Source organism: Vidua chalybeata, chromosome 14 (assembly GCF_026979565.1).
Source record: "Vidua chalybeata isolate OUT-0048 chromosome 14, bVidCha1 merged haplotype, whole genome shotgun sequence".
NCBI lineage: Eukaryota > Metazoa > Chordata > Aves > Passeriformes > Viduidae > Vidua > Vidua chalybeata.
In genome coordinates, this window is record NC_071543.1 from 9,919,787 (window position 1) to 9,946,908 (window position 27,122).

A 27,122-nucleotide genomic window follows, 5' to 3' on the forward strand; every position below is an offset into this window, starting at 1 on the left:
CTCTAACGTTTATGGTAACCAAGAAAATAATTAATAGCTGCTTCTGTTGCTTTTCTCAGTGCTAAAATTAGGGGAAGAATGGAAGCAGCTTAATTTGAATTTTTTCTATTATAAATAGATAGAGGGAACACTATTGATTTGAGTATAGCTATGCTTTGTAACCAAATAATTTCTTTGCTACAATAAATGCTGTAGCTACTGCAGGAAACATAAATTGATGTGAAATTATTATTTCTGCATAGCTGGAATTTCTGCAGACTGCCCTCACTTTTTCTAGGATTTATGAGCCTTTTTGCCAGCATCCTTTTCTTGTTTTGTAGATATTGGAAGTTGGCTAGAGCTGTTTGGTTTCCAGTTGCACAACGTGCTGCCTGGATTCCCAAAACCAGAGATAGAAGCTTTGGGGACAACATACGAACTTCTACAGCTTCAAACAAAAACCCAGGAGTGGGATCCTGGAAAGGTTAGCAAACATTCTTTTCAGCTGCTTTTAATACTAAATTAAGGAGTTTTAATAGAAAATATTGGATACCAAGGAAAAATGTGACTATATATTTTAACGTAATAGGCAAAGCAAATTGTTTAAGAATGCTAGAAACTTTAATGTTGTCAGTTATGTACTGGCATCAGAGTGGAGGAGAGGTTCAAGGAGAAGCTTTTAGCAACACAGTGAAGAAAATTTGCAGCTATTTATAGAGAAAATATCCAAACTTGAGGCACAGGATATGCAAAAGGGTGAAAGTGTTTGTGGTGGATATTGAAAAAAACCACAGAAAATCTTGTGAAATTAAAAGACCAGAACAGCAGATTTTCATCTTTGTTAGCAAAGATGCCACAAGCACTGGAAAATCACTGAGGGTATAAACAGCTTTACAAGTCAGTAGCTCTGCATAATTATTGCAGGAAGCAAAAATGCTGCTATGGATTTGTAAGGGGTCTGTAAATCTTAGCCTTACTCCAGGGCTTGTTTTCAGTAACAAAGAGCCAGACAGCAGCTATCGGAGTCCGGAATCAATGTGACTGCAACAGGACAAACTACCGATATTCTGAGCAGGCATTCACGTTTTGCATATGAGCATCTGTTAATAAAGAAACATTTTGTAAAGATGCCTTTCCTCTATTGTAGTCAGGAAAGAGAAGCATAGAGCATTTGAGAGTTCACATTCATGTTCACAGCATTTAAGACAATTACCATTCACCAAATGAAGAAGGCTAGAGGGTCAAAGCTTATGCCAGATGTGAAGCATGTCCATGGAAACTTATCACTGAGATGTTAGTCTTTTCCAAGGCACAGAAAAGATGTAGTGATAGGTATAGTGTTCAAAGACAAAGAGGGGTTTGGAGTGAAGTTTCTGCTAGCCTCTATGGGGGAGCAAGATCTACAGACGTGATGTATTTGCCTATTGTTCTAGTGTCTCAAGACCTTCACAACCTGCTTTCCTTAAAGAATGGGTTATAAAAGTCATTACCACAGTTCTACAGAAGATGTAATTAAACACACAGAGACTAAGTAGAGCCACATGAAAGGGCATAGCTTTGAATTCAGGTTTCCCTGAACTGCTAAGGGCTGAAAAACCAGCCATTAGAGTAACAGTTCAAGGGGGAGAAAAAAATAAAAAGAACAAATATAAAAATAATTAATTTATAATTTGTGATAAATATGTTTGCATTTGTTTCCTAGAAATAAAGGAGCACGAGAGACAGAAAGCACTACCGTAAGTGATTAAAAAGCCTGTGCATATGTCCAGGTTCTGTAGGTGTGCATGATACTTTCCAAACAAATTGAAGAGCCATTCTAAGCAATTAAGAGATGAGTAGGGTGAGATACTATAATGAACTTCAAGGTACCTTCCCTGCAAACTTGACTGATATTTTCTTTTACAGACTATCCTTGGTATTCAATGTGAGCTACAAAAGCAACTCCGAAATTTTATATCCTTGGACCAACTTCCTATGACACCCAGGTATAGTGATGGCAAGTGTTCTGAAGGAGTGAAGCAACTGAGATTTGCAGCTGTTCCTTCAGTATTTGGAAAAGGCATCAAATTTGCTATAAAGGACGGTATAGTGACAGCTGACATTATCGGGGTGGCTAACGAGGACAGCCGGCGCATTGCTGCCATCCTCAACAATGCTCATTATCTGGAGAATCTGCATTTCACCATTGAGGGCCGGGACACCCATTACTTCATCAAGCTGGGCTCTTTGGAAGAAGATTTGGCCCTGATTGGCAGCACCGGAGGGCGCCGCATCCTGGAGAACGGCGTCAACGTGACGGTGTCGCAGATGACGTCGGTGATCAACGGCAGGACTAGACGCTTTGCCGACATCCAGCTCCAGCACGGCGCACTCTGCTTCAATGTGCGCTACGGAACCACAGTGGAAGAGGAAAAGAACCATGTCCTGGAGATAGCCAGGCAGCGAGCCGTGGCTCAGGCCTGGACTAAGGAGCAGAGGCGGCTGCAGGAGGGGGAAGAAGGAATTCGGGCGTGGACAGATGGAGAGAAACAGCAGCTTTTAAGCACTGGGCGGGTACAAGGCTACGATGGATATTTTGTTTTATCTGTGGAGCAGTATCTTGAACTTTCTGACAGTGCCAATAATATTCACTTCATGAGACAGAGTGAAATAGGCAGAAGGTAACAAAGAAAATCTCTGCCTTTGCGTCACCAAAGACTGCCTGTTTTTAAACGTAAAATGGTTTATTGTATTGGTTTTTCTAGATCAGAACTCTGTATATATAAATATAGAGGAAAAAACATATCCAACTGCCTTTAAATGTGACAGAAGATGGTATTTTAATATCGTTTGTTTAACTCTTTGAGAGATGACAGTGACAATTTTTAGTTCTTGTGTGGCAGTATTCAAAAATTTCAGAAGCAGAGTCCTGCGAGCCGAGCAGCGCGACCTGCGCGCAAGGTGCCCAGGGTGACACCGCACAGCCCTGCGGGGTAGGGGTGAGCGCCACGTGCTCTGCCTTCTCCTAAAGAAACACAAGCTTTTTGTTGTTGTTGATTTATAATTCACCAGTTATTTAAATGGTTACAGAGCCTGATTCTGCAACCCTTATTTACTGGGTGTCTTTTATCCCAGTGAGATCTCCCGTAAGTTCAAGGGATTGCATACAGAAACCAGACTGTGTATGGAAACTTCACGGCTGCTCACCAACCCCACACATGTTCCTAACAGTTAAAAGCTAAGGGATTTTCTAACCTGGGAAATCTGGCTTGGGTTGGATTCAGTATGTACAAGGATGTTCCTATGGCCTTTGCTCGGCCATGGCCACCCCTCAGCCACTCCATGCTGAACATCACATTGTGTCCACTCGTGCGTGTCAGGCCTCTCTCCCAGGGTTTTCCTCAGCGCTGGGATATACTAGGGTCTGGCAGCACACACAGAGCTGCCAGTCTCTTTGGTGGCACCGTGTTGGCCAGGCTTCAGCCAGAGATGGGGTGGCTATAGCGGGCTTTATTGGGCACTGTAGTCTTCAGGAGGCTCTCCAGTGGTACGTGTGCTCGGGGCTGGGCTTTAACCCAGTGCTTTGGGGACACCTCAGCTGGGAACCCTCACAGAGCAGTGTCAGGCCATGCATCATCAGTCCTGTCCGTAGTCACTGGGCCAGGACTTGTCTTCACAGAGATGATTTGGAAGGTGTAGTGTTGTTGGGTTTAGACATCACATTCTTTTCATCTCAGATTAATAATCCTGTTATAGTACTCATTTTTTTGAGTCTGAAGAAGATTGGTGGGTTGGGAGTTGATGAACTTAAGCGTGGATAGTAAATATGTTGATAAACATAGAACATTTCGGGGACGACTCTTCACTTTTCAGCTCAATATCTAGAGCACATAGAAAAGCATTATATTGCATGAACAGAAATTTTTATTTCCCAAGGTAACATGCATTACTGGCACAGTTACTTCATAGCAGAGTAGGTGATCCTTCCTCCAACTTGTCATTTTTAAAAGATCTGATTTTCAGGAGGTGGGCCGGGCACACAGGGACAGGGGAACGGGCAAGCAGCTTTCCAGAGGGATCTAGAAGTCTTGTTATAGAGCCTGTGTATCTGTAACAGTGAAGTTATTGCACGTTTCTTTCAGAACAAATGTAGTAAATATATTGAAACAGTTTCTGCTCATATTTACAGAAGCCAACAAAGTACATTCTTTATCTTTCTTTCTTTTTTTCCCCCCAGTTTTCTTTTTTCATTCATTTTTGGGCAAGTGGAGCAGACTGTACCCAAGTTAGAGATGAGCCTGAAATGGCACCTGAGATCTGAGCCCCTCCCTGGGGTTTGAGCTCAGGTCTCAGCCTCAGCCCATTACCGTCTCTTCCCAGATTCCTTCTGCTCCCCTGGGAGCCAGCGCAGCTTTGGGGGTGCAGGATCAGGCTGAGTGGGAGCCTGGCCCCTGAAATCCTCCTCTGTCCCCAGCCAGGGGCACCTGTGGACCAAAATCTGCACATACATATTGTGATCAGGCTCATCATTAACTAATGTACAGAACAGTGAGCTGGCAACATCCAAATTTGACAGCTCAGATTTCTCTAATTTTCCATAAAATCACAGAGAATTTGAATACCTCCACACCAGCCTAAAAATGGACCTTCAAATCCTTGAGCCTCTAATACACTTTTAATCAATGGAAGAATAATTTATGAATTGTATATAGAGAGTGCATTCATAAATGTGATGATGTATTTTATCACTGATCCAAGATGTCAATATTAGAGTCTATTTTACTTATATTTTAAGCAATTATACTTTTTTGCAATTCACTAATGAGGATCATTTTCAAACTGCTTTAAATATCCACTATAAACAAATAGTTGAAGCTATTAGAGTTACCTTGAACAGTGCATTTCTAGTATGTAATACATATTTAGTTAGCTTGTGCCTTTAGTTTCTTAAAGTTATATTTGTATTATATGCAGGAAATGCACTTTGTATAACCTACAGCTGTGGTTTTTAATACTGCCTTGATTACTGTTGTTCTCATGTTATGCCAAAAGGTCAAAGAGTTAAATGTGTTAAAAGTTTGTCTTTGAAAGTAGATTTGGCATTTTCCCATTTCCTGGGTGCAGTCTAACGTACATTTTGAACAATATTTCTTATGAGAATACAGTTTCATTAAGACTCACATGACACTACATGGCCCAGTTACAAAAGCAAAAAAATGCCTTTGTCATAACAGTTTCTTGAATTTAGGAAACTAAATGTAAATGTTGTGTTGAGATGACAGTGCTCAAGAAACAAGTTATTGCTGAAAGAGCAAGCATGGGAGATTGAAGTCATATCACAGCTCCACATGGGCTAGCCAGCAGTGATTTGTGAGAACTACATGAACAAATAGCTTTGGACAGTCTTGTTCATCAACAACCTTAGATGGAGGCAGGGAATATTTCAGTCTCCATTTTTTTTTCCTGAGTAGTTAGAGCAATTTCTCAGTGGGTTTGGGGTTTTTTTTACATAGTTCTCCTCTTTTTTTTTTTTTTTTAATTTAATATTTTGCACTATAACCTAGAGACCCAATTGAGAAAAAAAAAACAATAGCATGGAAATTTTTACTGTTATTTAGATCAGATAATTTGATGCTAGTATTCTGCACTACAAACAAGGCTCTGAAAGAGGGAAAACCAAAATAAAATAATTAAAATAAAGTATAAAATAAAAATAAATAAAATCCACTATTACACACTATCCTGTAGCAAAATACCTACCATGAGAAATACATGCTATATTTTTTATGATCGCCAAACAAATAGTGTGTACAAGTAACATTTCCTTTACTTTCATATTTATTTAGTAAATCTAGAACATTTCAAAGTTATAAATATATATATATATAGATATCTATGTAGAACATAGCCAAATAAATATATATGAACTGGTCAATGTGCAAGTGGGTATCCACACCTTGGCTCTTTGGTTTGAGCTCTCTGGCATCCCTCAGCTGGGCACAGGGCAGAGGTGGCCTTGTGCTCTGGGGTCCCACCTTGCAGCCCCTGCCCACAGAGCCCCCCGGCAGTGCCCAGGCTGGGCCAGGGGCAGCAGCTCCTCCACGGTGAGCGATGGAAGCCAAGGTGCTGTTCCAAAAGGGAAAGTGGTTTAGGTAGAGGAGCTCATGGTTCAGCCAAGCCAAAGGAGACAGGCAGTGCCCGGGGGTGTCCGTGTGCCCGGGGCATTGGCCAGGTGCGGCTGATCCCACAGGGTGACACCCGGGTGACACCCGGCTCAGGCTGCACCAACAGCCCCAGGGGTTTTCCCATCAAACACTAGCTGTTATTTAAACCTCTCCTTGATACAAAACATTACCAGGTTGAAAGCACCCTGACTGCCAGAGGAATCACTTCCAGGCAGAAACTGGGAATGGTGGAGTTGGACTTGCTGTGGATTTGTCTGGGCATTTGTCACCTGCCATTATTTGTCTAAGGAAATGTGTTTGACAATTTCCAGTTTTTCCTTAGATCTCGTGGTGGACTTTAGCCTTTTAATAAATGTTAGTATATCAGATTGTGTCCTTGACAGTATTTTACTTGTATGAACCATGATAAAACATTAAAATCTTCATACTCTTCTGGCAGAAGTGTCAATAAACAAGAAAGAGAAGCATAGCATACAATATATGTCAAAGTAATGTTCCTTTTTAGCTTTCTCATCAACAGTAAAAAATGTTTACAATGTATGCCAAGATCTTCACTTTCTGTCTAACACCAGTTAGAGGTTCTGCTCTTACAGAAATTGTGTTATAATGGCCTCAGCCTCGTTGCTAGGAAACAATAGATCCCAATTTTTTTATTCCTGCTCTAACTCCTGTGCTGAATAGTGACTGGATACTGTACAGGTTTATGTTATATGGCTGCAGTTAAATGGTCTGATGCATTTTGCTCTGGGTTTCAGACCAGAAGCATGCATTTTCTACAAGAACATCCCAGCAACACACTGTAAATATTGAAAGTTAATATATTATGTGTCGATATTTGAAAAAGAAAGTACTTTGACTATTTCATTTTTAAAAAATAAAGGTGCAAACTTATAGCATGTGATGTTGTCTTTGTTTACATCAGTTTACATCAGTATTTGAGATATTCTAGTCATGTCAGTAAAAGGTGCTTCCACAGAACTAAACGAGGACTTCAGCCAATATTGATTGACTCAAAAGCTGGGGGCAGGATGTTGCTTAGCAAGATTTAATTTTAATTCTGATTCACCAAAGTTCATGCTTATAACTCTGCAGGTTTCACTGCAGGTGAAATCCCAGTCAGTTTCTGTGTAAAGATTATTATATTTCTTCAAAGCAAATGTGAGAGTGAAAAAATACTCTGTTAAATGCCTTTGCACTCCTGATAACAGTGTGGGTGAAGTCAATGTTGCTGGCAGTGTGAGTAGCAAAGTTTAAGTGTTCTTTAGCAAAATGCATGTTCTTTAGAGCTGCCTCAAATAGATGATGATGAATGATTCTGTTATGAAAAGTATGTGCCCAGGAAAATAAAACATTAAAAGCCCAGTACATTCAGCAGAGAGAAGGAGCACATGAATGGAGGGGCACAAGGAATGCATAAGGCTAAAGGAAAGGTTACATGGTGAAAAACCATGGAACAGCAGGAGGGCTGAGGCTGTGCTGGGTGGATGAGAAGGAAGCAATTCCAAAGGGGTGGGTGCTCCAATAGAAAAGGGAAGAAAACCAGCCTGGGATATTGTAGTGATTGAGTGCTGCAGGAGGGCTGTCACAGCCATGGGCAGGGACATGGAAGCGCTTAGTGGAGGCAAAGCCAGGGCTGAGGGAGCCTCAGTTGCTGCAGAGGAGCAGCATTGCCTCTGCTGGGGAGAGGGCCAGAGGAGGGGCAACACGGTGAGCTACAAAGGCACTTGCAGATCTGGGGCTGTGGCAGCGAGGGGACAGGAGTGGGAGGGCTGGCAGGGGAACAGGGCAGCAGCGAGGGGCTGTGCCCAGTGGGGCTGCAGCCTGAAGGAGATGGTGGGAGGGAAGCAGCAGGTGATACTGACATCATGTGGGAAGTCATACTGGCAAAATGCAGCTGCTGCTCTCTAAAAGGATCTGTAGCTCTTCACACCTAAGTCATTGTAGGAAATCAATGTAATTTCCAAATTACTGTTCCCATAACCAAGCATCTACTTCTTGTCTCACAGGCACCACCAGCTTCTGTTTCCACCTTGTTTAAGCCTACAGCAATTCCAGACCCTTGGGTACCCAAAAGAAACAATACAAGCCTCTGTCTTAATAATTTACACCAGAAACTGAAACGACATTCTCAGCTTTAAACAGAAATGGCATCTTCTGGCCTATTTTATGTATTTTTCAGAAGAACAATGCACTTTTGGAGTCAACCACAGTCAAACCAGTCATCCTCGGTCACTGCACTGCAAAGCGGGTGAGCAGCTGCTGCTTGTGAGCTGCAGGTTTTCCACATGCAGCCTCAGCCTCGAGTCAATATAGGACAGTTCAATAGGAAACAGCCCCTGGGCAAAGTTCTTCCCACTGCATGCATCCCTACCACTGTGCAATCATCTGCCAGGGATGATTTCCAGGCACACCTGTTCCTGCTCCCAGGAGCGGCCAGGTGAACGAGGGATTCAGACCTAGCATTTGGAAAGCAGAAGAACTCCCTGGGAAGGCTGGGGCTGCACACACACACTGCCAGCACCCAGCAGCTCAGCGGGCTTTGGGGAAGCGTGGTTTGCAAAGCTGGAGAGGAACTGCCAGGGACCAGATGCTGCAGGCTCACAGCAGGCTGGGAAACCTTTAAGGCAGGGAGGAGAAGGAAAAGCTTCAATGGGCACAAGTGACAGCAAAACAGCCAGTGCATTTGCTGAGTTATGTAATGATAAAAGAACAGCCTTTAAATATTTTACTAAAGAGAAAAACATGCTGGATCTGCCACTGTATGGCACTGTATTAAGGTAAGACTAATTTAAACCAACAAGTACACACACAAAAAAGGCACAGAGCAACACATGTACATGCAGTGTAAAATATGATGGGACAGTTCACCGTAGATGAAATTTGGCCTTCAATTAGACAGAAACTGAGTAATGAACTGAAAATGCCTCAACCACAACTTTGCAACATTGTTGCCCACTAGTCCCTGTTAAGACTGTGCTGTTCATTTATTGCACTTATTCCTATTGCTGGTTTACAAGAAACTTGAGCTTCACAGAACATATGCTATTGCTTGCACTGTCTCACACACTCAGAGGGGGTAAGAAGGTAAACCTTTCAGCTTTATCAAATGTTACTTGGAGCATCCACCTTGTTGAATCATGGACTTGCAGCCCACGTAGTTCTGTCATTGTTCACATCCAACTTGCCTTTAGTGAGGTGAAAACAAGGCAGATGTGGGGCCTCTTTCTGTGCCACCAAGCTGCAGGTGGCAGTGTCTGGTGAAATTCAGTCAGTTTTGTTCTCCCTGAGTCTGTAGCCTGGCATTTCTGGAAAAAGTCTCTTTCTTTCTTAGGAAATATTTTCAGCCTTCCAAGATCTGCAGAGGCAAGTATAAGCATAAAACACAACCAGAGCAATCCAAAGGTGTCTATACAATGTTTAAGGAGTGTTCTTCTGTAATTACATATATTTTTGTAGTCCAGTTGTAATCGCTGTTAGTCTTCTGCTTTGGAAGGGAGCACGTGAGACTCACATTCTTTTGGTAGTCAGGACCATTTATGTTTGTTGAAGCATGACCATTAGAGGCACAAACCAGCCATCTGGACCAGATGCATCCCCCTTGCACACAAACAAGGCTGGGCCCTACCTGGGGTCCCTCCCAAAGCCCACAGGAATTCACACAAGCCTACCTGGCAAAAACCCACGTAGAGGTAGTCTGGACTGTGGACAGCAGTGCAACACAGCCTCAAACACAGCCCTATCTCCTCAAACAAGAGGGCCATAGGACACCCAAAAAAAAAGTATTCAAAAGCATTTCCTACTGTCTGCCAGTCCATTAGCACTGTGCCATCACACTTGTTCCAGCCCAAGTGCAAAAGGCACGTCCTCTGAGTTCTCCACTAGCCTCATGCTAACCCTGCACAGCTGTTGAGTCTTCTAGATTCAAAACTCCCCTCCAGGAGCCCAGCAGCAGCATGGAAACATACAGAGAGGAAAAGAAAAGCTGTCATGCAAAAATAATTTATTTTTTTAACTTGTTTGCAAGGATGGCTTGTTTCAAGTACAGGGAACACCTAAAAGCAAAGAACAAGGCTTTCCACTTCATCGGGTGTTCTTGGCTGCTCTGTGCATTACTTATGCTCTTGGTCATCGGTGAAAACTACAGATTTTGTTAGAGGGCAGGGCAACTGGTTTGATGGGAAATCAGTTAGTGGGGATCCTCATGGTTTCATGTCTGGAATATCTTTAGGAACTGTATGAATGACAAACACACAGCCCATCCAAAGCAAGGACACTTTAATGTAAACAATTCTCCTAAGGTTATAAAAGGGGACTTGCCCAATTCTGCACAAATGCCAACCAGAACAAAGCAAAGCAGGATCCAAAGTTAAGCAATGTAAAATTAATAACTAATTATTAATTAAGAACTGATCTTGAAGGGAAAAATATTTTTACTTAACAGTGCAAAGGGAAAAAAAAAGACATAAAGGATTTAGCAATTCATGCTTTCTTATCCTCTCTTGGGAAAAAACCAAAACAAAACCAAAAAATATCCCACCCTAAGTTCAAAGTACTCTGAAATCTAAACTTCTACATCTTGAGCAATAAATTCTATGAAATACACATTTCTGCAAATGTTACAAGAAAACTCACAGAGTTGTATTTACTATCATATACATCATTCTGTTTTAAAGCATAGATTAGAGGAGATGCTGGAAGATGTGGTTATGTCACACCTGGGGAGACCTCCTCATGATGGCTGCAGGTGGAAGTCATAGCCTTCATTCCTCCCTAAGAGAAATAATCACAAATATTTTAATAGATGAACACTGTAAGAAAATGGACAGTCCAGAAGGCTCATACTTCCATAAGCAAGGGTGGTGGTGAGGGATTTGCTCCTATATAGCACTCAGGAATACATATTCAAAATCCATTTTCTTATCACATTGACAGGTCCTGTCTGTAATGAGCACCTGAGTGACAGTACTTCAAATTACATGATAGCAAGATTAGGGCACATTTTTGGCAATGTCACTCTGCTGGCTAGTTCAGGTCAAATATGCAAGTAAGTCTAAGACCTCTGTCCCTGCCACTGTGGAGGGCTCTGCTCAACTGCAGCCAAGGTTTCTTCCCCCCACCAGTACCTGGGGAGTAGCTGGCTTTCATGTGTTTGACAACTGGGTTCTGCAGGGGTGTTACAATGCCTTGGTTGGGTTTCTGGAAGGCCGCAATGAGGTTGTGCACTTTCCGAAAGAGCCTCCGGTGGACCCCAGGCGCAGTCTGCAAAGCCAGAGGGGGAGAGGTGAGAAGGGGTGCTGGGTACTCTGTGCTGGCACACAGGTCTTGTCCTCAGAAATGCACACAGCTCCCAGGGAAGGAGCCAGCCATGGATGTGAACCCCCTGGTGTGCCTGTTCCAGGTGAGTCAACGAGCCACACTGCTCTCTGCTTTCCCCAGGGCACCCCAGCCTTCCTACACTGAGCGGTTCCCAGCAGCGTGGCAATAGAAAGGTGGAACAGAGACAATTTCTTAATCACTACAAGAGAAACCCACACTAATTACCCACACTCACATGCCACACTAATTAGGCAGACTTACAAGTGACCCTTTGCTATTTCTGACCCTGACTTATTGCACCCAGTGATTTAACCTCCTTACCAATAACTTTCTAGCTTGTATCAGTAAGATAGTTCCATCCTAGAAACACCAGTGAGAAAATCTAGAGAGCAACCTGGGCTTACTACAGAGAGGGAGTTCTCACACCAGTAAATTCCAGCAAGGACACAGCCTCTTTGCAAACTCTTCTTGGAGCATTCAGTGCTGGCTTACGTGTTCGTTGAGTATTCCTGTCTACTTCTTGTACAAAGACAGCAGACAAATGTTACCTATTTATTAAAAGTTAGAGTCTTTCTGTCTCTCTACATTAGCAATTCTTCCAACAGTATTAAATGAAACTATGTGTGTTTTTAATCAAAAATGCCATGTTTGTGTTAAATCCTTCAGGGTGTTCTCATAATAACTCCTCTTCACCAAAGAAAGTCAAGGGAGGACAAGCATGGGTCCTGACAGTGTAGTCCCACTCAAGGGACACTGCTCTCATGCAGCAGCTGTGAGCTAAATCCAGCCTCCCTGGCACCAGCTGGAGTCTTTGCACTGGCTGGGATTGCACCAGCACTGTTTTCAATTCCCTACCTTGAAAGATGGGTGTGACCTGAGCTTGCTCAGAGACTAACCAGCCAGAGGGAAGGAAGCAGAAGCAGGAAAGGACCAGCTGCCTCTGGAGTCTGTTTTGGCCTTGGAGGCACACTCTGTGTGGATCAGTTGGACCTAGGCTGCTGTGTCTAACAGATGAAGCCAACATGGTCTTAGCAACATTTACTTAATGGTTTCTGTTCCTTATGGGTTGGTATCAAGGATCTGTAGCTAGGACCTTCTCCTGCAGAGGATGTACAGAGAAGCCTGGGCCTTCAGCACACCTATGGTGTGAAATTCAGGTAAGGTTTGCCTAAAATACATCCAGGGAAAGCTCAAAAGTCACACACAGGGTGCCAGTGGAGGTCACAGGCCAGACATTATAGCAGGTCTATACAACACCAGAAAAACCTCACTGCAGATGCTGATGTCATCTGGGGTGAATGGAGGCTATAGCCTCAGTCAGGGAATTACCCTCCATAGGTGGAGGCCCCTGGCATCCTTCCACAGATGCCAGTACTTACTCTGGCATGATGGGTGTGCACTGTCACCCTCACCTTGTCCTGAAAATATTCTGTCTTGGGCAAATCCTAAATCTTACATCCTAAACCTTACATCAACATCCTGATGTCTTATAGAAAGAATTACTGGGCACTATTCCCAAGGGTCACATGGATAATTATCTACTCCACAGTAATGTCAGTCACTTCAACCCCCTGATCTGTTCAGGGTAACCCTAAGAATCAGTTTTGTGTTCCAGAATCACTTCTAATACAGTAATGTCCAAGGAATTATGCCTGTCTAGAAATTATACAATATTTGAAATAAATGTTCATTAACATACAAACAGAAAGCTAATTATGAATTAATACGCAGAGTACATCCAAAGGAAAAAAAATCATAAAATAAATAGAGATTAACATCCCAATTTCATCAACCTAAATGTTGTCTGTATTACAAGTAATGTTTTTCTGCACCCAAATTACCAACTTCTTATCAGATGGGCGAAAAATATATTTTGTATCAAGTTTTGCCTATATTTTGCACTAATGATGAATTAATCTGGATTAATGAATTAAAACACCGTACAATGAAAATTATTTTTTTAGTATTCTGACACTGATGGTACACAGGATAGAAGGAAACAGATTGTGCTTGTCAAATTATAAAACCACAATATTTTTGCCATTTAAAATGATGCAAAATGATGCACTACTGCATTATGCAACAGCTGAAATGAAACAGGGAATTAATTTATGACTTCTAGACTGTCAGAAGTGGCACCAAGACATCTTACTGATGGATGCACTCTAGATCGATTACCATCAAGGAAATCAGACTAGGCAGAAACATGAATAATTTGAATATATTTCATTAAATCTATGATCTATATCAAACAGGATGTAGAAATTTTCAGAAGGGAAAGGAGAACTACACACCTCAGCACTCCAGGATCCAGTTTCTGTCTGGGACACTCTGTAGGTATAAACATAACCCTGATGCCTGTGGAAAAAAAAAAAAAAACAAACAAGTATTCATTATTCATTTCTCTTGACAGTTTTCACAAGAACTACACCATTATGTGAGAGTTAGCTCATCTGCTAACTTTTCCTTAAAAATAAATTCACCTCTAAAGGCTCTAAGTAGCTGAAAAACCCACTGGCTAGATGCAGTGTTAAACCTACTGAGATTTTTTGGGATGAGATGCATTGGTCTGACCTGGATCTAGTTTAGCAGTATTCAGTTATTTTAGGTTAAATAGCGTTGCTTTTAGTCCTTCCTCAGCATTTTTATTTTTTTTTTTCAGTGACATCTTTCACTGACACACACCAGAAACACTTTGCCTGCAAAAAGAGAAGGTGTATTATTGACAGGTAGCATTATTGTTCTGTGATTCATTTAAATGCAGATGTTAACAGCAGCAATGTCATTACTGTAATTTATTTGGAAAGCTATACCCACTATATAGCTATATAGGAGTTAAATCAATTACTCTTTGCTTTGCCCATACATTCCCAACTTTCAAATACTGATAAAAGAGACTTGAGTATGGAATCTTCCTTCTTTTAAAGTCAGAGCCTTTGGGGAATAAGGAGACATAGTCTAATAACACAAGGCACAACTCATCCCAAAGTCACTCTTGCTTCTCTCATGAACCCAACTCAGTGAATGATTTACATGGTAGATTACTACACTAATATCCAACAATTTAGCTCAGAATCAATTAATAGCAGATCCATGAGTACAGCATTAGTTTAGATGATATCAGATAAGAAAGACTGTATTGAGTTCATGCAGCATTTGGACTGTGCTCTCAGGCACATGGTGTGATTCTTGGGGTGTCCTGCGCTGTGCCAGGAGTTGGACTCAATGATCCCGATGGGTCTCTTCTAACTCAGTATATTCTATGATTTTATGCGTCTATTTCACATTACATAGGTTTACATCAATACACAGCAGGATTTTAGGGACCATCCCCTATTTGACCATCAATTCTTATTCTTAACAAAGCAGAAACATACTGTATTTCTTTCCAGTTATGCACGGCGTTATAGCAGTTACTACAAAATATGATGTCTGTGACACAGACATCATATGATTGCAATTATTTATGATCTGTGTCACAGCTCCTGGAAAAAAATCCTGTTTATAAGTCATTACGGCAACCTTTGAAAAGTGGTGGCTGGTATAATTTGCCCTAGAAGGAAGTTGTTAAGAGCTGGGTTGCTGCTACAACCCATCAAAGTGGGAGCAAAATGCCTGTGGTGATTTGTGAGCTCTGCCCCCACCACTTGACTCCCACTGGGATCAGACACAGAGGTGAAGGACACAAAGCCGTTCCCTCCCATCCCAGCTGCTGCAGGGACAAGCTCCCTGTGCACAGCTGAGACACTGCCCTCCTGTCCTTGAGTATGGGCATGTGCCTGATACTGCCCCCAGTCCCACCACAGCTTCACCCACCTCTTCATATCTACCAAGAGCCTTTTCTCCAGACCTTCTATATGCCACCAGACAGACAGAAAAGCAGCTGGCCACCTCACTTCATGGAAACCCAAGGAGGAAAACAGCCATCACTGTTTTCCCCCCCCCGTTTTTCTCCAGCAAGCTGCAGTCCATCAGGCATTTGGACCTTGGGAAGAGATGTGAACAACCTGTTGTGGCTGCAGGAGGAGGGAAGAATGTGGAACTGCTTTCCTGTCCATGGCATGGGAACATGGTCAATGGTGTTTGAAGCCACAACTCAAGCGCAGCTGGTTAAAAACACATTCCTCTAAGCCACTAGATTATGTATGTTCTTGTTCAGGGAATCCAGTGTCTCGCTTTAGGGCACTCAGACAGTCTTGTACCATCATGTTCTTTCTTAAAGACTGAGAGCTGTGCCATTTCAGCAGCTTTTTATAACATGATGTTCACATGAATCTTTTTCTAAAAACCACAAGGAGCTTTGCTGTACCTAAATATGTAGAACACCAGCCAATACATGGTTACTGAAATGAGGATTTTACAGGATTTTCCCATAATGTACTGGGAAATACCAGAGAGGTCCTGGCATTTTGTTCCATCTCTTTGAAGTGGGTGTTTAACCTTCTCCACAGAGATTTTTTTTTCAAGTTTCAAATCCACCAGAATCATACATCTGTGATTCTATAAATCTAAAACTCATTCTCTTGCCTTCTATTTTCAATACTACACTGTGCATAAGGGTATGAACAACCTGGTCTAGTGGGTGGCATCCCCACCCACGTCAGGGCAAGTTGGAACTAGATGATTAGATTAACTGGATGAACCAAAGGATGTTTAAAGTTCCTTCCAATCCAAGGCATTTTATGATTCTATGATTCTACTACCCTTGCTTGATTCTTGGTTTTCCCAAAAGAAATGTTTTTCCAGCTGCTTCAGTCCCTTTAAAATCTGATTTTTCCACATACAGCCACCATGTCTGGAAAGACACCATTTGTTGTTTCTTTCATTGTTTTCTCTACACAAGAGATTGCATGAGTTGAAGAGGTTGAGGGGCTGTAGTGCTGCTCTGATTCTGAACTGTCTGTTGGCTCTCAGCACTCTGCCAAAAAGGTTTGCTAAGCAAAATTAATTGAAAAACAGAGGTCAGACAAAATAATATTCAGTATTGAAGTATGGTGAGATACAAGATAGGCAGCTATCCTGCATTTTTTAAAATATTACACTGTAAAATATTTCAGCTGAGCATAGGGAAACCACAAAGGATAGTTCAGATTAAAAGCCCATGAGGTTCTGAAAAAGAACCAAGAATTTGAGAAGATGGATGCTTTGAGCACAGTGTGGAGAATGGGAAGAGAATGACATTGTTATCACTGCCTCGTGAGGGACAAGTGAGAGCTCTCCACTCTCCTGGCAAATGTTCATGTTTTTCCCAGAGAAGGAAAGACTGACAGGTCTGAGGGATTTTACTGTGCTCAAGCTGAAAAACACAACATTATCATCTGTTACTGGCTCTGAAGCCACCAGGAAAGCAAGACACTGTGTAAATGGGAGATGACCTGGACATCCACATCTGCCTCTTCAAAGGCAATGCCCAAAAGGAAGGAAGTGCATTTTCTTAAGAGGATGAACAGCTAGGTCTTCCCATTGAACTACTTTCCATTGTGACCTTGGTCTCCACAAAATGAATTACAGCTCTTCTGATAAATACTCTCCCAATGAATGTGATCTTATCAAAACTTTCTGTCATGCAGCAGGAACTTCCTTCATTACCACTTCAAAGAGTTCACCTTCCATTTACAAGTGATATGACTTTGGGTGAAGTTTACTGCTAAATGGGAAAAAGCCTCCCTTGAAAAAGGTTTTTATGATTTAATCCACCTCACATGAACTAAGATCAGTGTGGGCTGAAGGAAGATCAAGGTGTTTTCTTAAAAGAAAAATTAAATATACAAATTAAAATTGAGATTGCAGAGGACATTACCTTCCAAAGAGTAAAGCATGTAACACTGGAAAAAAGCAAGTGAAAAAGTTCATTTACTGAAACTTAAGTCTCAGGAAATGAGAAATTCTCCAGCTAACGTAAGAGGACAGCTCAATTTTCTACATTTTACTCTCTTCAGGGCAGAAAAAAAAGCTCCTGGAGAGACACAATGTTCTTATATGTGGTGTGATCTCAGGGAGCACTCTCAGTACATCAGTGTACCAGCACATCTTGGAGGAGGACCAGTTCATGACACCCAGGTAAAGATTCACTGAAGGGCTCCCCCATTCCTTCACCTGTCCCAAGGACAGACAGAGCCTCACTCACAACAGCAAAGCTCTCTCCTGTCAGTGAAGCCCAAGGGACAGGAACAATCATGAATTAACATCTTGATGAATGAGGCTCTATAAATTTTTGATCATAGGCAAAAAATGCCAAAATGCTGGTGAAGGGAAGCAGGAAAGAGCCATTGGTAAGGACAATACCAGATAGCACCTATGAAAGAGTGCTCTGGTCATCAGTAATGACATTTTTGTGACATCTCACTTTTTTTTTTTTTTGTCTCCATAGGGAAGGATATGTTATACCAGCTGGGAACTGCAATAACACAGTCTTTGTTTCAATACATTCCCTTGGAAAACTTTGTCAAAGGAAAACCTAGAAAAAGTTCCTATTACAGGAACCAGTCCACTTTAAATTATAGGGTTTTTTTTTACTTTGTAGCCAGATAATTCCTCCCAAATAGTTACCAAGGCATCGTTCACAGATGACATACTGAAACACCATCTGTCTACCTGTCCTCTCCATTCCTCCTTTTTAGCTGTGATCAGACCTGTTAAAGCTGCATTTACTTGAACAGGTGAATGATTACAATCTTCTGCACCATTGAAATAGCCTGAGGACATTAAATGCATGCTGCAGATTAAAATTAATGATGACATTTCAGCTGTATGGTATACTTTAAAATCATTTCCAAATACTTTGCATCTCAGTTGGGAAATTTTATTAAACTAATTTTTATTCATTTCTGAGCCCAAAATTGAACATATTAAAAGGGAGAAAGACAGAGAGATGAGGTAAAGCCATGTCAGCAATAAATTACATCAATTTCTTCCTCTGTATGTATCTTTCTCTTCTGATGTCATTGTGTTATGTCAATCACCACTTCTTATCTGGTACATTTACAACCTGACCTTAGCTTGGAATTTCATTTTACAACATAGTTTAAGAACCAGACCATGGTGTAGCCTACAAACAGTGGTTCTGAGCATTATACTGCCCAGAGTCAGTTTCTTATAATTTTGCCACATTTCAGCATTTCAGACTGAAAATTAATTTCTTTGATTTGCCTCACCCTTATTTAAGGATGGAGAATGCAGAAGGGAACATGTTAGGCAAAACAATGCTTTTCCCACGTTTAAAAAAAATCTTCTAACTGTCAGAGGAGGGGGTGCCCAGTTTTCAGAGTAAGACATAAAATTTGTTTGAAAGAAGGTATATCTCTTGCACTCTCTGAAAGCAGTAGTGGCCCTCTAGGCTGCAAGAGAAGCACCCTCTAAAAGTTGTTAACAGCTGTACCATCACCATGTCTGGGCTGGTTGTACTATGGACACTCAGCCAAGCAGTGTCCATGATCTCAAATGTATGTGTGTTGCTTGGCCTAGATTAGAGAAAAAAAAACCAGAAGGTAATTTAGTAATTGGGCATCTTGGACAAGAAGTTTGGGATTAGGTAGGATGTATGTGGAAGGAAAGAAAAGGGGACCAATATCTATGCAAGCTGGGCAAGGAAACAGCAACAAACATTGAACCACTGACGAAAGACTAAATGAGTAAGGAAGAGGATATACAGAGGTAAATATGAGGGAGCTTGGTCTGCGAGGAGCACAAAATGCTGAAACAACCAGGAGCAGAAGATGGGTGTTTTGGAAGCCAAAGTTGTATGAAACAAGGCAACAGACCTCAGCAATGCAAGCAAAGTCAGCAAGTTGTGCAGAGTAACATTGGGTAGCCTCAGAACCCCTTCCCATGGCCCTTACACTGGGAACCCAAAGCTAGAGGGTACTGCAGACCTGGGCCTCCTGTGTCACCTTTCTCTTCTGCAAAACAGTTAAACTCTTCATCTCTCAAGCAGAGATAAGGCTTAGAAACCACTTAATGCTATGGAGATGTGTACCACCCTGCTCTGCAGAGGAGCCCTGCTGGGGAGCTCAAGGGGGACTCAGGAGCAGGGGTCAATGGTGTGGAGCAGATGAGCACAAGAGGTCAGGTTGGAGCCACTTCTGCCTTATCACAGGTGTTTGATGTAGGTGCAGATCAGCTCCTGAATGCCCAGAGGGAACAACTTCAGGCAATTTCCCAGTGGGCAGCCCTGGACAGGGAATGTGGGTGATTTTATGGGCACAACAGGAGCTACAGAGGTGGGAGATGGCTACCACAAAGACAAAATTTGAATTTAGGGGAATACACAGCAGTGCCTTGGAGCCTTTAAGCTTCTCCTCACTCTCTCCTAGAATTTGTATTTTCTGTTTGACAAACAGGCTGATTCCCTCCTTACTTAGGTCTCAGCTAAGTACAGCAACTCAGAAATCACCACTCATCAGCTAACTCAAGTTGAAGAAATAGCATTCACATTGAGACCATGTGCAAGATACAAGCTCTATGTCTGCAAGAGTGAATAAAATAGGTTAAACTGGTGTTTACAACATCTGAAAAGCCCAACAGAGTGACTGTAGCTTAAATCACAGCAGCACTTGAGTGAACACTTCTGTCACTGATTTCTGTCACTGATTCCTGTCACTGATTCCTTTAGCAACAGTTCTTGTGGGAAAAATTTACCCTCAATATTGCATGAGTAATACTAATTAACTTGCTGTAATGCTGTAGCATTATTTTTAAAATGCATTATCTTGATTTTCTCTTCTGAAATTAACAAAAGCTTAAAAGAGAAAGTTAAGTCTTGTGAAATAGCTCTGGATTTATGCAGAAATTTCTGTGGAAGATTGTCAGTATCTCTACCACCTCAACACTCCTAACTATCTGAAGAAATGATGCTGATCTACCTAAAGAGCAAGTATGTAGTCTTTCTGAGCAGGGTTTGTGTCAGTCTGGAACAAGGAGATTCCAGCCAAAAGCAATACCTCAAAGAGCAATTTCTTGAAATTCAGAAATAAAGTAAGAATTTATTCAAATCTGAGATGCTAAATAGAAGGCTATTACCTTATGGTAGGCCAATAACTCAGCCTCCCACTAAGTTTCATCAATTCCGTGATTCAGGCTGTCTACCTTTCCAAGAAAAGTCATTGGAATATGTGAAGGTCATTAGCTAAGTTATGCCCAGCAAAGACAACACTCACTCTGGTAAGCAGGCACCTGAAATACTCACCTCAGTAAAATTTACCATTGTGCTATAGAAGACTTTTTTCAAAGCTGAAAACAGGGTGTGATATTTGCAACAGCTATGTTGAATTGAAGGGCTGCTTATTTTGTTTCAAATTACGTCTTAAATAATGATGATGATTATGTGCAGTGTTATAAAAAAATGCAATTATTCTGCCATGTCTATCAAAAAGAGTACATAGGAAACAAAGGAAATGCTAAGCTGAAGCTAGCTTGTGATCCTGTATTACACCTTTGTACTGTACAGCTGATGTATCTGTCTCATCAGAAAGTTTCGGCACGTTGCCTTGAACTTGTGCACCGTGGTTGCAGTGACAGAAAAAATAGCACACGTAAAATCTGATAGGACTGCAGCCTATCCCTGTTGCCATTACTGTTGCTTCAAGAGCTCTAAACAGCTTTCAATTCCAGCTTTTGATTATTCTCCACAAATTTAATGCAGCACAGTACACAAACGGCTGGTTTCAAACAAATCATCTGAACACACAGTTTGACAAGCATGTCGTGTTTGTCTTACTTACAGCTCTGAAACAACTACTAACATTCTCAGTATTTTCAAGCATGTGAATTTTAAAACCCAAACTACAAATGCTTTATCTTTGCCAATTCAGGCATGAGCTGCTTGTTTCTGCATGTGTGCTCATATATCTGTAAAGGATCATGGGGCTTTTGGCACTCTCAGGCATTTTCTTTATATATTTTTCGGGCAGGGTTGAAGAGGCTGCTCCTCAAAGTAGTCACCATTAGTGTGTCCCGTGTCCCCCATTGACTTCATTAGGAGCTGTGAGCACAGAGGATTTCTGAGTGTGCTAAAAATGTCAAATGGGGCATTGAGCAAAGAGGAAACCAGACCAGTAAAGAAAGCTCCCTGGAACAATCAGGCTTGATATTAAAACCCTGGTGTACTGCGTGTAGTGTCTAACTTGTTTATGGGTAAAACGTGTATGTTTTATAAAGCATATGCATGTCTTCTAGACCAGTTCTCAGGAACAGCAAAAATCTTGCCATTCAGTGCAACTCTAAAAGTTTCCAGGAAAGGATTGCATACCTCTGTTGACATATTCACAAAATCCTTAAAGTAGATATTATCAATTCAATAATGATATTCATACAGTGAAGACCCGTGAGCATCTGGTATTAAAATCACTGCCAAAATCTGAAAGCAGCACCTCTGTTTGAAAGAGCCCCAGAGCATACAATTGCAAATCAAAACCTTCCTACTCTTCCATGCATAGTTTAATTGTGGTCTTAAAATATTTTTGAAAGCAGGTCCTTTGTGCTTTGCCGCAGTCAGACCAAGAAAATATTCATTGTCTCTTTGAAGGTTTTCAGGCACACCATGTGCACATCTCAGCTTCTGAAAGTGGAAAGTGGCATTCAAGGGAGATAAATCAGTAGCTCAGGAGAAACAAAGAGAGAAAGCAGAGAGTTTTCTAGATGAATGCTCCAACAGGGTGCTGCCTGCTGCAGTTACCCACCTCTATAGGTCAGGTTTTATGCTATTACCTGTCTCTTTTATGCTTGCCCTGTAAAATCAGCGTCAGTCACAAGGGATTCATGAAGTCTTTGACTCTTCTCCTTTTTAAAGGTCAGGGCTCCACTTTTTAATTGGAAAAGCAAAAGGTGAATGAGCCTGACCATGAACACTGCAGTCCTCATTGTGTGCCTTAAGAGGCTCAAAGCCTGCCAAAACATGTCAGGGCTTTTTGGAGGTGCTCGAGGGGGAGGATGTGGTGGTGATTGTGGCATTACAAATTTATGCAGTTTCTTGGGAAAAGGAGACATTGTTTGAGCATAAGCAATGCAGTGAAGTCACAGGGCTTGACAATTACAGTACCTGGAGCTGGAAGTGCAGAGCAGTCACTAATGTGAATTCAAGCAGATGACACCACTGTCATCCAAATATATGCTTAATTGCTCTTTTGATAAATATTTCTTTTCTCTTCATCAGAACTGTGCCTTGTAATTCCCCTGTGATGGAAAAAGGAACCCTAAAAAGGGTTAGAACTGGGAAGCTGTAGGACTTTGTGTTTTGGTTTGTTTTAGTTCCCCAGGGAAGTGGAGGGAGAGGGGAAAGAAGACAGACTGAGCATGCCTTGATTTTGGAAAACTGGACTATTTTTCTCTTTTTGTTTTCTAATGGCAATAGAAATACTATCTGCAGTATAAAACATATACACTCCTGGTAGAATTTTTCACTGGAAACATGCAAAATATTTTGTTTAGCTCTGATACTTATTGCAGTATATCTAATGGTGACCAGCTTTATTTCCCATGTTTCAAAGATCACTTCATTACTTCTAGTAAATTCATCTTTTTCTGATCTTCATATGTCTATATGTTCTTATAGTGATCTTCAGCATGAATTCTGAACCAAAATATAAATTACTGAATAACTTTGCTATTCCTAATAATATCCATGATTTATTTAGAATGAAGTATTTTTAAAAGCAGAGAAATACTTATTCTTTCTTTAATTTCCTTTTTCTTACAGAGTGAAAACAGCAACTGCACACTTCCCTCAGTTTTTACCAGAGCTGCACATGCATGTTTGTCACCTGCTCCATCTCTGCCCATGATGTTCAGACTGGAGTCTGGACAGGTTATGTCCATTGGTTTCTTTGCCAAAGGCAGGCTCAGTATTCTCCACCGAATACATATCTCCATCTCTCACACCTTCCTGTTCCTCCAGTCTCTCCACTAAAGTGCTCTGCTTTGGCAACCTTTGCCTGTCAAAGCACTTCTCTAGTTTATAGCGCACATTTCTTCAAACTGTCATTGCTATCTCAGTGTGGGATCCTTTCCTGGTATAAAAATTGTCTCCACAGTTATTGTGTGACATGCTGTTCACCATATCTGCTATTTCTTACGTAATTATTTGAATTGACTGTTAAGAAGTATTGGAACCAAGGCTTAATTCTACCATTTTTCAGCTACCTTTCTTTCTGTATCAGTTCATACTCATAACATTTTTCATTTAAATTTTATCTATTTCAAATTTCCTTTATAGAATAACTATTAAGGATCTATGTTCTGAAACTTTCAGAACACTCACCTTTTTATTTTTTTGCTTTTATCCTTTTGTTTATCATACACGTTTCAATGCAACATACCATGGTGACAAGAATGACCCATAATTTCAGAAGCAATTTAGTCTTTTCTTACTGAAGTATCTTTTCCTCCAAAGACTGCAGAGCTTCACAGTTAGAAATGCTTTAATTTCTTCCTATTCTCATTTTCCATATTTTATTTCATTAATGAAATTTCTTTCAAAGGGCATAAATTACTACCAATATACAAAAAATCCCAACTAATTGTGTATAACTGAAAGACCTTGTTACGTACCTACATCCTGACTTAGACTGACAGTGGACTAATTCTAGTATTCTCTGCCTTATTCAGCATTGTAACACTCTTCCTGACCCTTTCTCTAATGTCTTAGTGTTTCACCTGCACTGAATGACTTCTGAGTGTAAGGGTGGTATATCCCCATTTCCTCTGATAGTTATTTTAAAGAGATTCTGCTTTTATTGCCTATTCCCATCACAGGAATCATAGCACTCCTTACCTCTTGCTATGTCTATTCCATTTTCATTTAACTCAAGATGCTTCTTATTTCCCATTTTTCAGCTCGCTGTTAAGGTTTGAAACCAGCCGTTTGTTAGCAGGAGCACCTAACTTGGTTCACCTGATTTCATGAGAGAAGTAAAAATACATCCTCTGCCACAAAGACTTTCCCTGAAAAGAGTACTGTGTATTTTTGGATTGTCTATAACCTTCTTGCATGTCTCCATTTACTTGTCTATAACAGGAAGATAATGATGCTCACCCAGGGCTTAATTGCATATTGTCAGAAATGTATTCAAGGGATTTGGGGGAAACCTGACTTAGGACCCTTCTTCCTCTTGTGCTTTTTTGCCAGGTACCTGAGTTCCCTCTGTTAGTTGATTTCATGCTGGACCTAAAAGGGTTTTCTCTAGTGTTCTTTCTTCTACTGAAGTAAGGCATAAGCGTCATCTTTGTTTTTGTGATGCAAGGGTACAGTGTCACCAGGACTTCCAAGACTTTTGCCAACAGTAGGGTAATTAAGTTTCCTCATTAAAATGAGGTCCTATGAATATAAAGTCCCCCAGGTCTCCCAGGGGAACCTTTACCCTCTCTCTGACAGACCATCCCATCAGATGTCTCCCTTTTCACCCTATTTGATGAAACATTATCACCTAGTTTGTTACCATCAGTATTTCATGTGCATTACAAGTAGTTTGCTCCAAGCCTCGCGGCCTGTGGGACAAGCCACAAGCTTGTGGGACTGAGAGCATCCTGAACAAAGGCCCATTCTGGATGGCAGCATTGGGTGTTACCTTTCCCGATGACAGGGTCACTGGGGATGCTGCTGAGCACACCCATGAGCACACTAGGGAAGCAGACGAACACAGGCAGAAAGCAAGAGGGTTGTCCAGCACAAAGAGGCAGTACACACCATCCTGAGCCAAGTCACCTGGCATTTCTCCATGACACCTTGCTTATCCTTCCCATGTGCCTGCCTGCTTTCTCTATGTTTTTTTGTCTGTGCAAAGCATGGGCTCTGCAAGGCAAAACCTGCTCCTCTTTGCTTTGCAAGGGACCCAACACCACTTATTGCACCCCTCTATCCTAAGGTGAAAGAGCTAAAAGTCTCACGTAAGCAGATGGCAAAACCAGAACATACTTTGCTGTGGGGACACCCCTATTGTGGAGGGGCCTGTCGGCAGTCAGCTGCCGCCTGAGCAGCCCCGGCGGCCCCGCGCTCCCGGCCCGCTCCCGGCCCGCTCCCGGCCCGCTCCCGGCCCGCACTCACAGCACGCAGAGGCAGTAGACCCCCGGGATGCTCTCGCTGTCCCGCAGCAGGTAGCTGCCGTCCGTGCCCGCCGCCAGCAGCAGCTTCTCCCCAGCCTCTCGGGTGATGGCCCCGTGGTAGACGGGCACCGTGTCCATGCCAGGGCCCGTCCCGCTGCAGCTGCTCTCCCGTGCTTGGCGCTTCCTCCGACTGTGCCTCAGCCGTGAGCTCCCTCAGCCTCCGCGTCTTGGTGGCAGATGTAAACAGGATGTGTTCACACCGCTGAAGCCTCTGCACGGGGTGAGACGGCACTGAGGGAAGAGTGAGGAACGAACACAGAATTTTTGTGGGTTTTTTTCCTGTGTCCTTTTCTGTCTTCCTTTTACGTAGTCTATACCATCCTTGCACCCTCACAGCTCTCCTGCAGAGGTGTCATTTCACATCCACTCTCGGCCATGTGGCTCCTGCTCAGCAGAGATGGGTCTGGTGAGGCACACGATGGCCAGGGGCCGATGGCTGCCCCGGCTGGGACAGGGAGGGCAGGACCAGGGCTCTGCTGTCACGGCTGCGCCAGGCGCTTCCCTCTCCTGGTGTTGACCCAAGTGGATTGTTACTCCAAGGAGGGATTTTTTTTTTAACCTCTTGTTTTTTAAAATCCCCAGGGCTGAGATTAGAGGAAGTCAGCTGACCTCACTGTCGCTGTCCCACCAGAGCACTCACCTCAGGCTGCAGGTGCGAGCACAGCCCCTGCTCCACACCAGCTGCTGCAGTGCCCACAGACACCAGCCCCAGCTGATTCACCTCACGAGGGGTTGTTTTCAAAGGCTTTGGTGCTGTTTAATCACTGTTAATGTCACGGTGGTCACTGCTTCTCTTTGGAGGCAGGCGACAGCCTTGGCACATGCAAGGAGGCCCCTCACATCTTCCCAGATGCCATCGGTGCCAATGCTGCCTTCATGTGGGGCATGAGCTGGCATCCAAAATCCTGAGCCATGTCTGAAAGAGCCATTTCTCTTCACCTGCTGTGACTGAAGACAGTTCCTCAGTATACTTGCCAATTGAATGCTCCCACACGCACATGCACAGCTGTTTGCAAACAAGCTGTCAAATGTGCTTTAATGTGCCCCACAGACATTTCCACCCTACAGATATTTCCACCCATGGAAAAACTGAACATGTTTCCCTGCAGTTATGGCCACCGTGGGGCTGCAGCAAGCTCAGGGCTACATTCATCCCTGGCATGAGGCTGCCACCCTCTCTCGAAGAGCCACCTTCCCACACCTGTGTGCGTGAGCAAGAAGTCAGTAAAATATAGTAATAAATATGGGTTGTGGTTATGACTGATTGCTTTTAAATTGAGTTTACTAGCAGGACAGGAAGAATGAAATAATCTCATCCAGGTGCTCACAGATGCTATGTCCTTGTTGAAGTTAAGGATACATGAAAAAATAGCTTTTAAGATACAGTTCAGGAACAGAAATGAAATTTAAAAATATCAAAAATAATGGCTGCTCTTTTTAAACTTCAATCAAAGTATTTTCTCTCAACCATTTCACAGTGCAATGTCTTTACTTTTTGATCTTCAATATTGTTTTTCCTTGGAAATATTTTTTTTCAAACTAGCTTTAGTTTTTCCTTTTGAAGGATGA

General features: G+C 42.2%; 2 protein-coding genes across 3 annotated transcripts in view; one reads left to right on the top strand and one right to left on the bottom strand.

The window, feature by feature from the left end:
• The window catches only part of TENM1 (teneurin transmembrane protein 1), a 304,289-nt gene extending 301,310 nt beyond the window's left edge, over window positions 1–2,979 (top strand). Inside the window, exons 31-32 of the mRNA XM_053955867.1 lie at window positions 321–463; window positions 1,885–2,979. Coding sequence (XP_053811842.1) covers window positions 321–463; window positions 1,885–2,643 — 902 coding nt within the window. The 3' untranslated portion in view covers window positions 2,644–2,979. The remainder of the gene's footprint in view (window positions 1–320; window positions 464–1,884) is intronic.
• A 7,147-nt stretch (window positions 2,980–10,126) lies between these two features.
• On the bottom strand, window positions 10,127–26,144 carry SH2D1A (SH2 domain containing 1A). 2 transcript variants are annotated; one of them, XM_053955875.1, is made up of 4 exons: window positions 25,495–26,144; window positions 13,754–13,817; window positions 11,267–11,402; window positions 10,127–10,913 (listed from the first exon to the last, which is right to left on the bottom strand). In XM_053955875.1, the coding sequence occupies exons 1-4, from the start codon at window positions 25,629–25,631 to the stop codon at window positions 10,873–10,875; spliced, it is 378 nt and encodes a 125-aa protein (XP_053811850.1). In that variant the 5' UTR covers window positions 25,632–26,144; the 3' UTR covers window positions 10,127–10,872. The 2 variants fall into 2 exon arrangements, with proteins under 2 accessions (XP_053811850.1, XP_053811849.1); XM_053955874.1 differs by lacking the exon at window positions 10,127–10,913 and having other exon boundaries at window positions 11,166–11,402.
• Window positions 26,145–27,122: the final 978 nt, after the last annotated feature.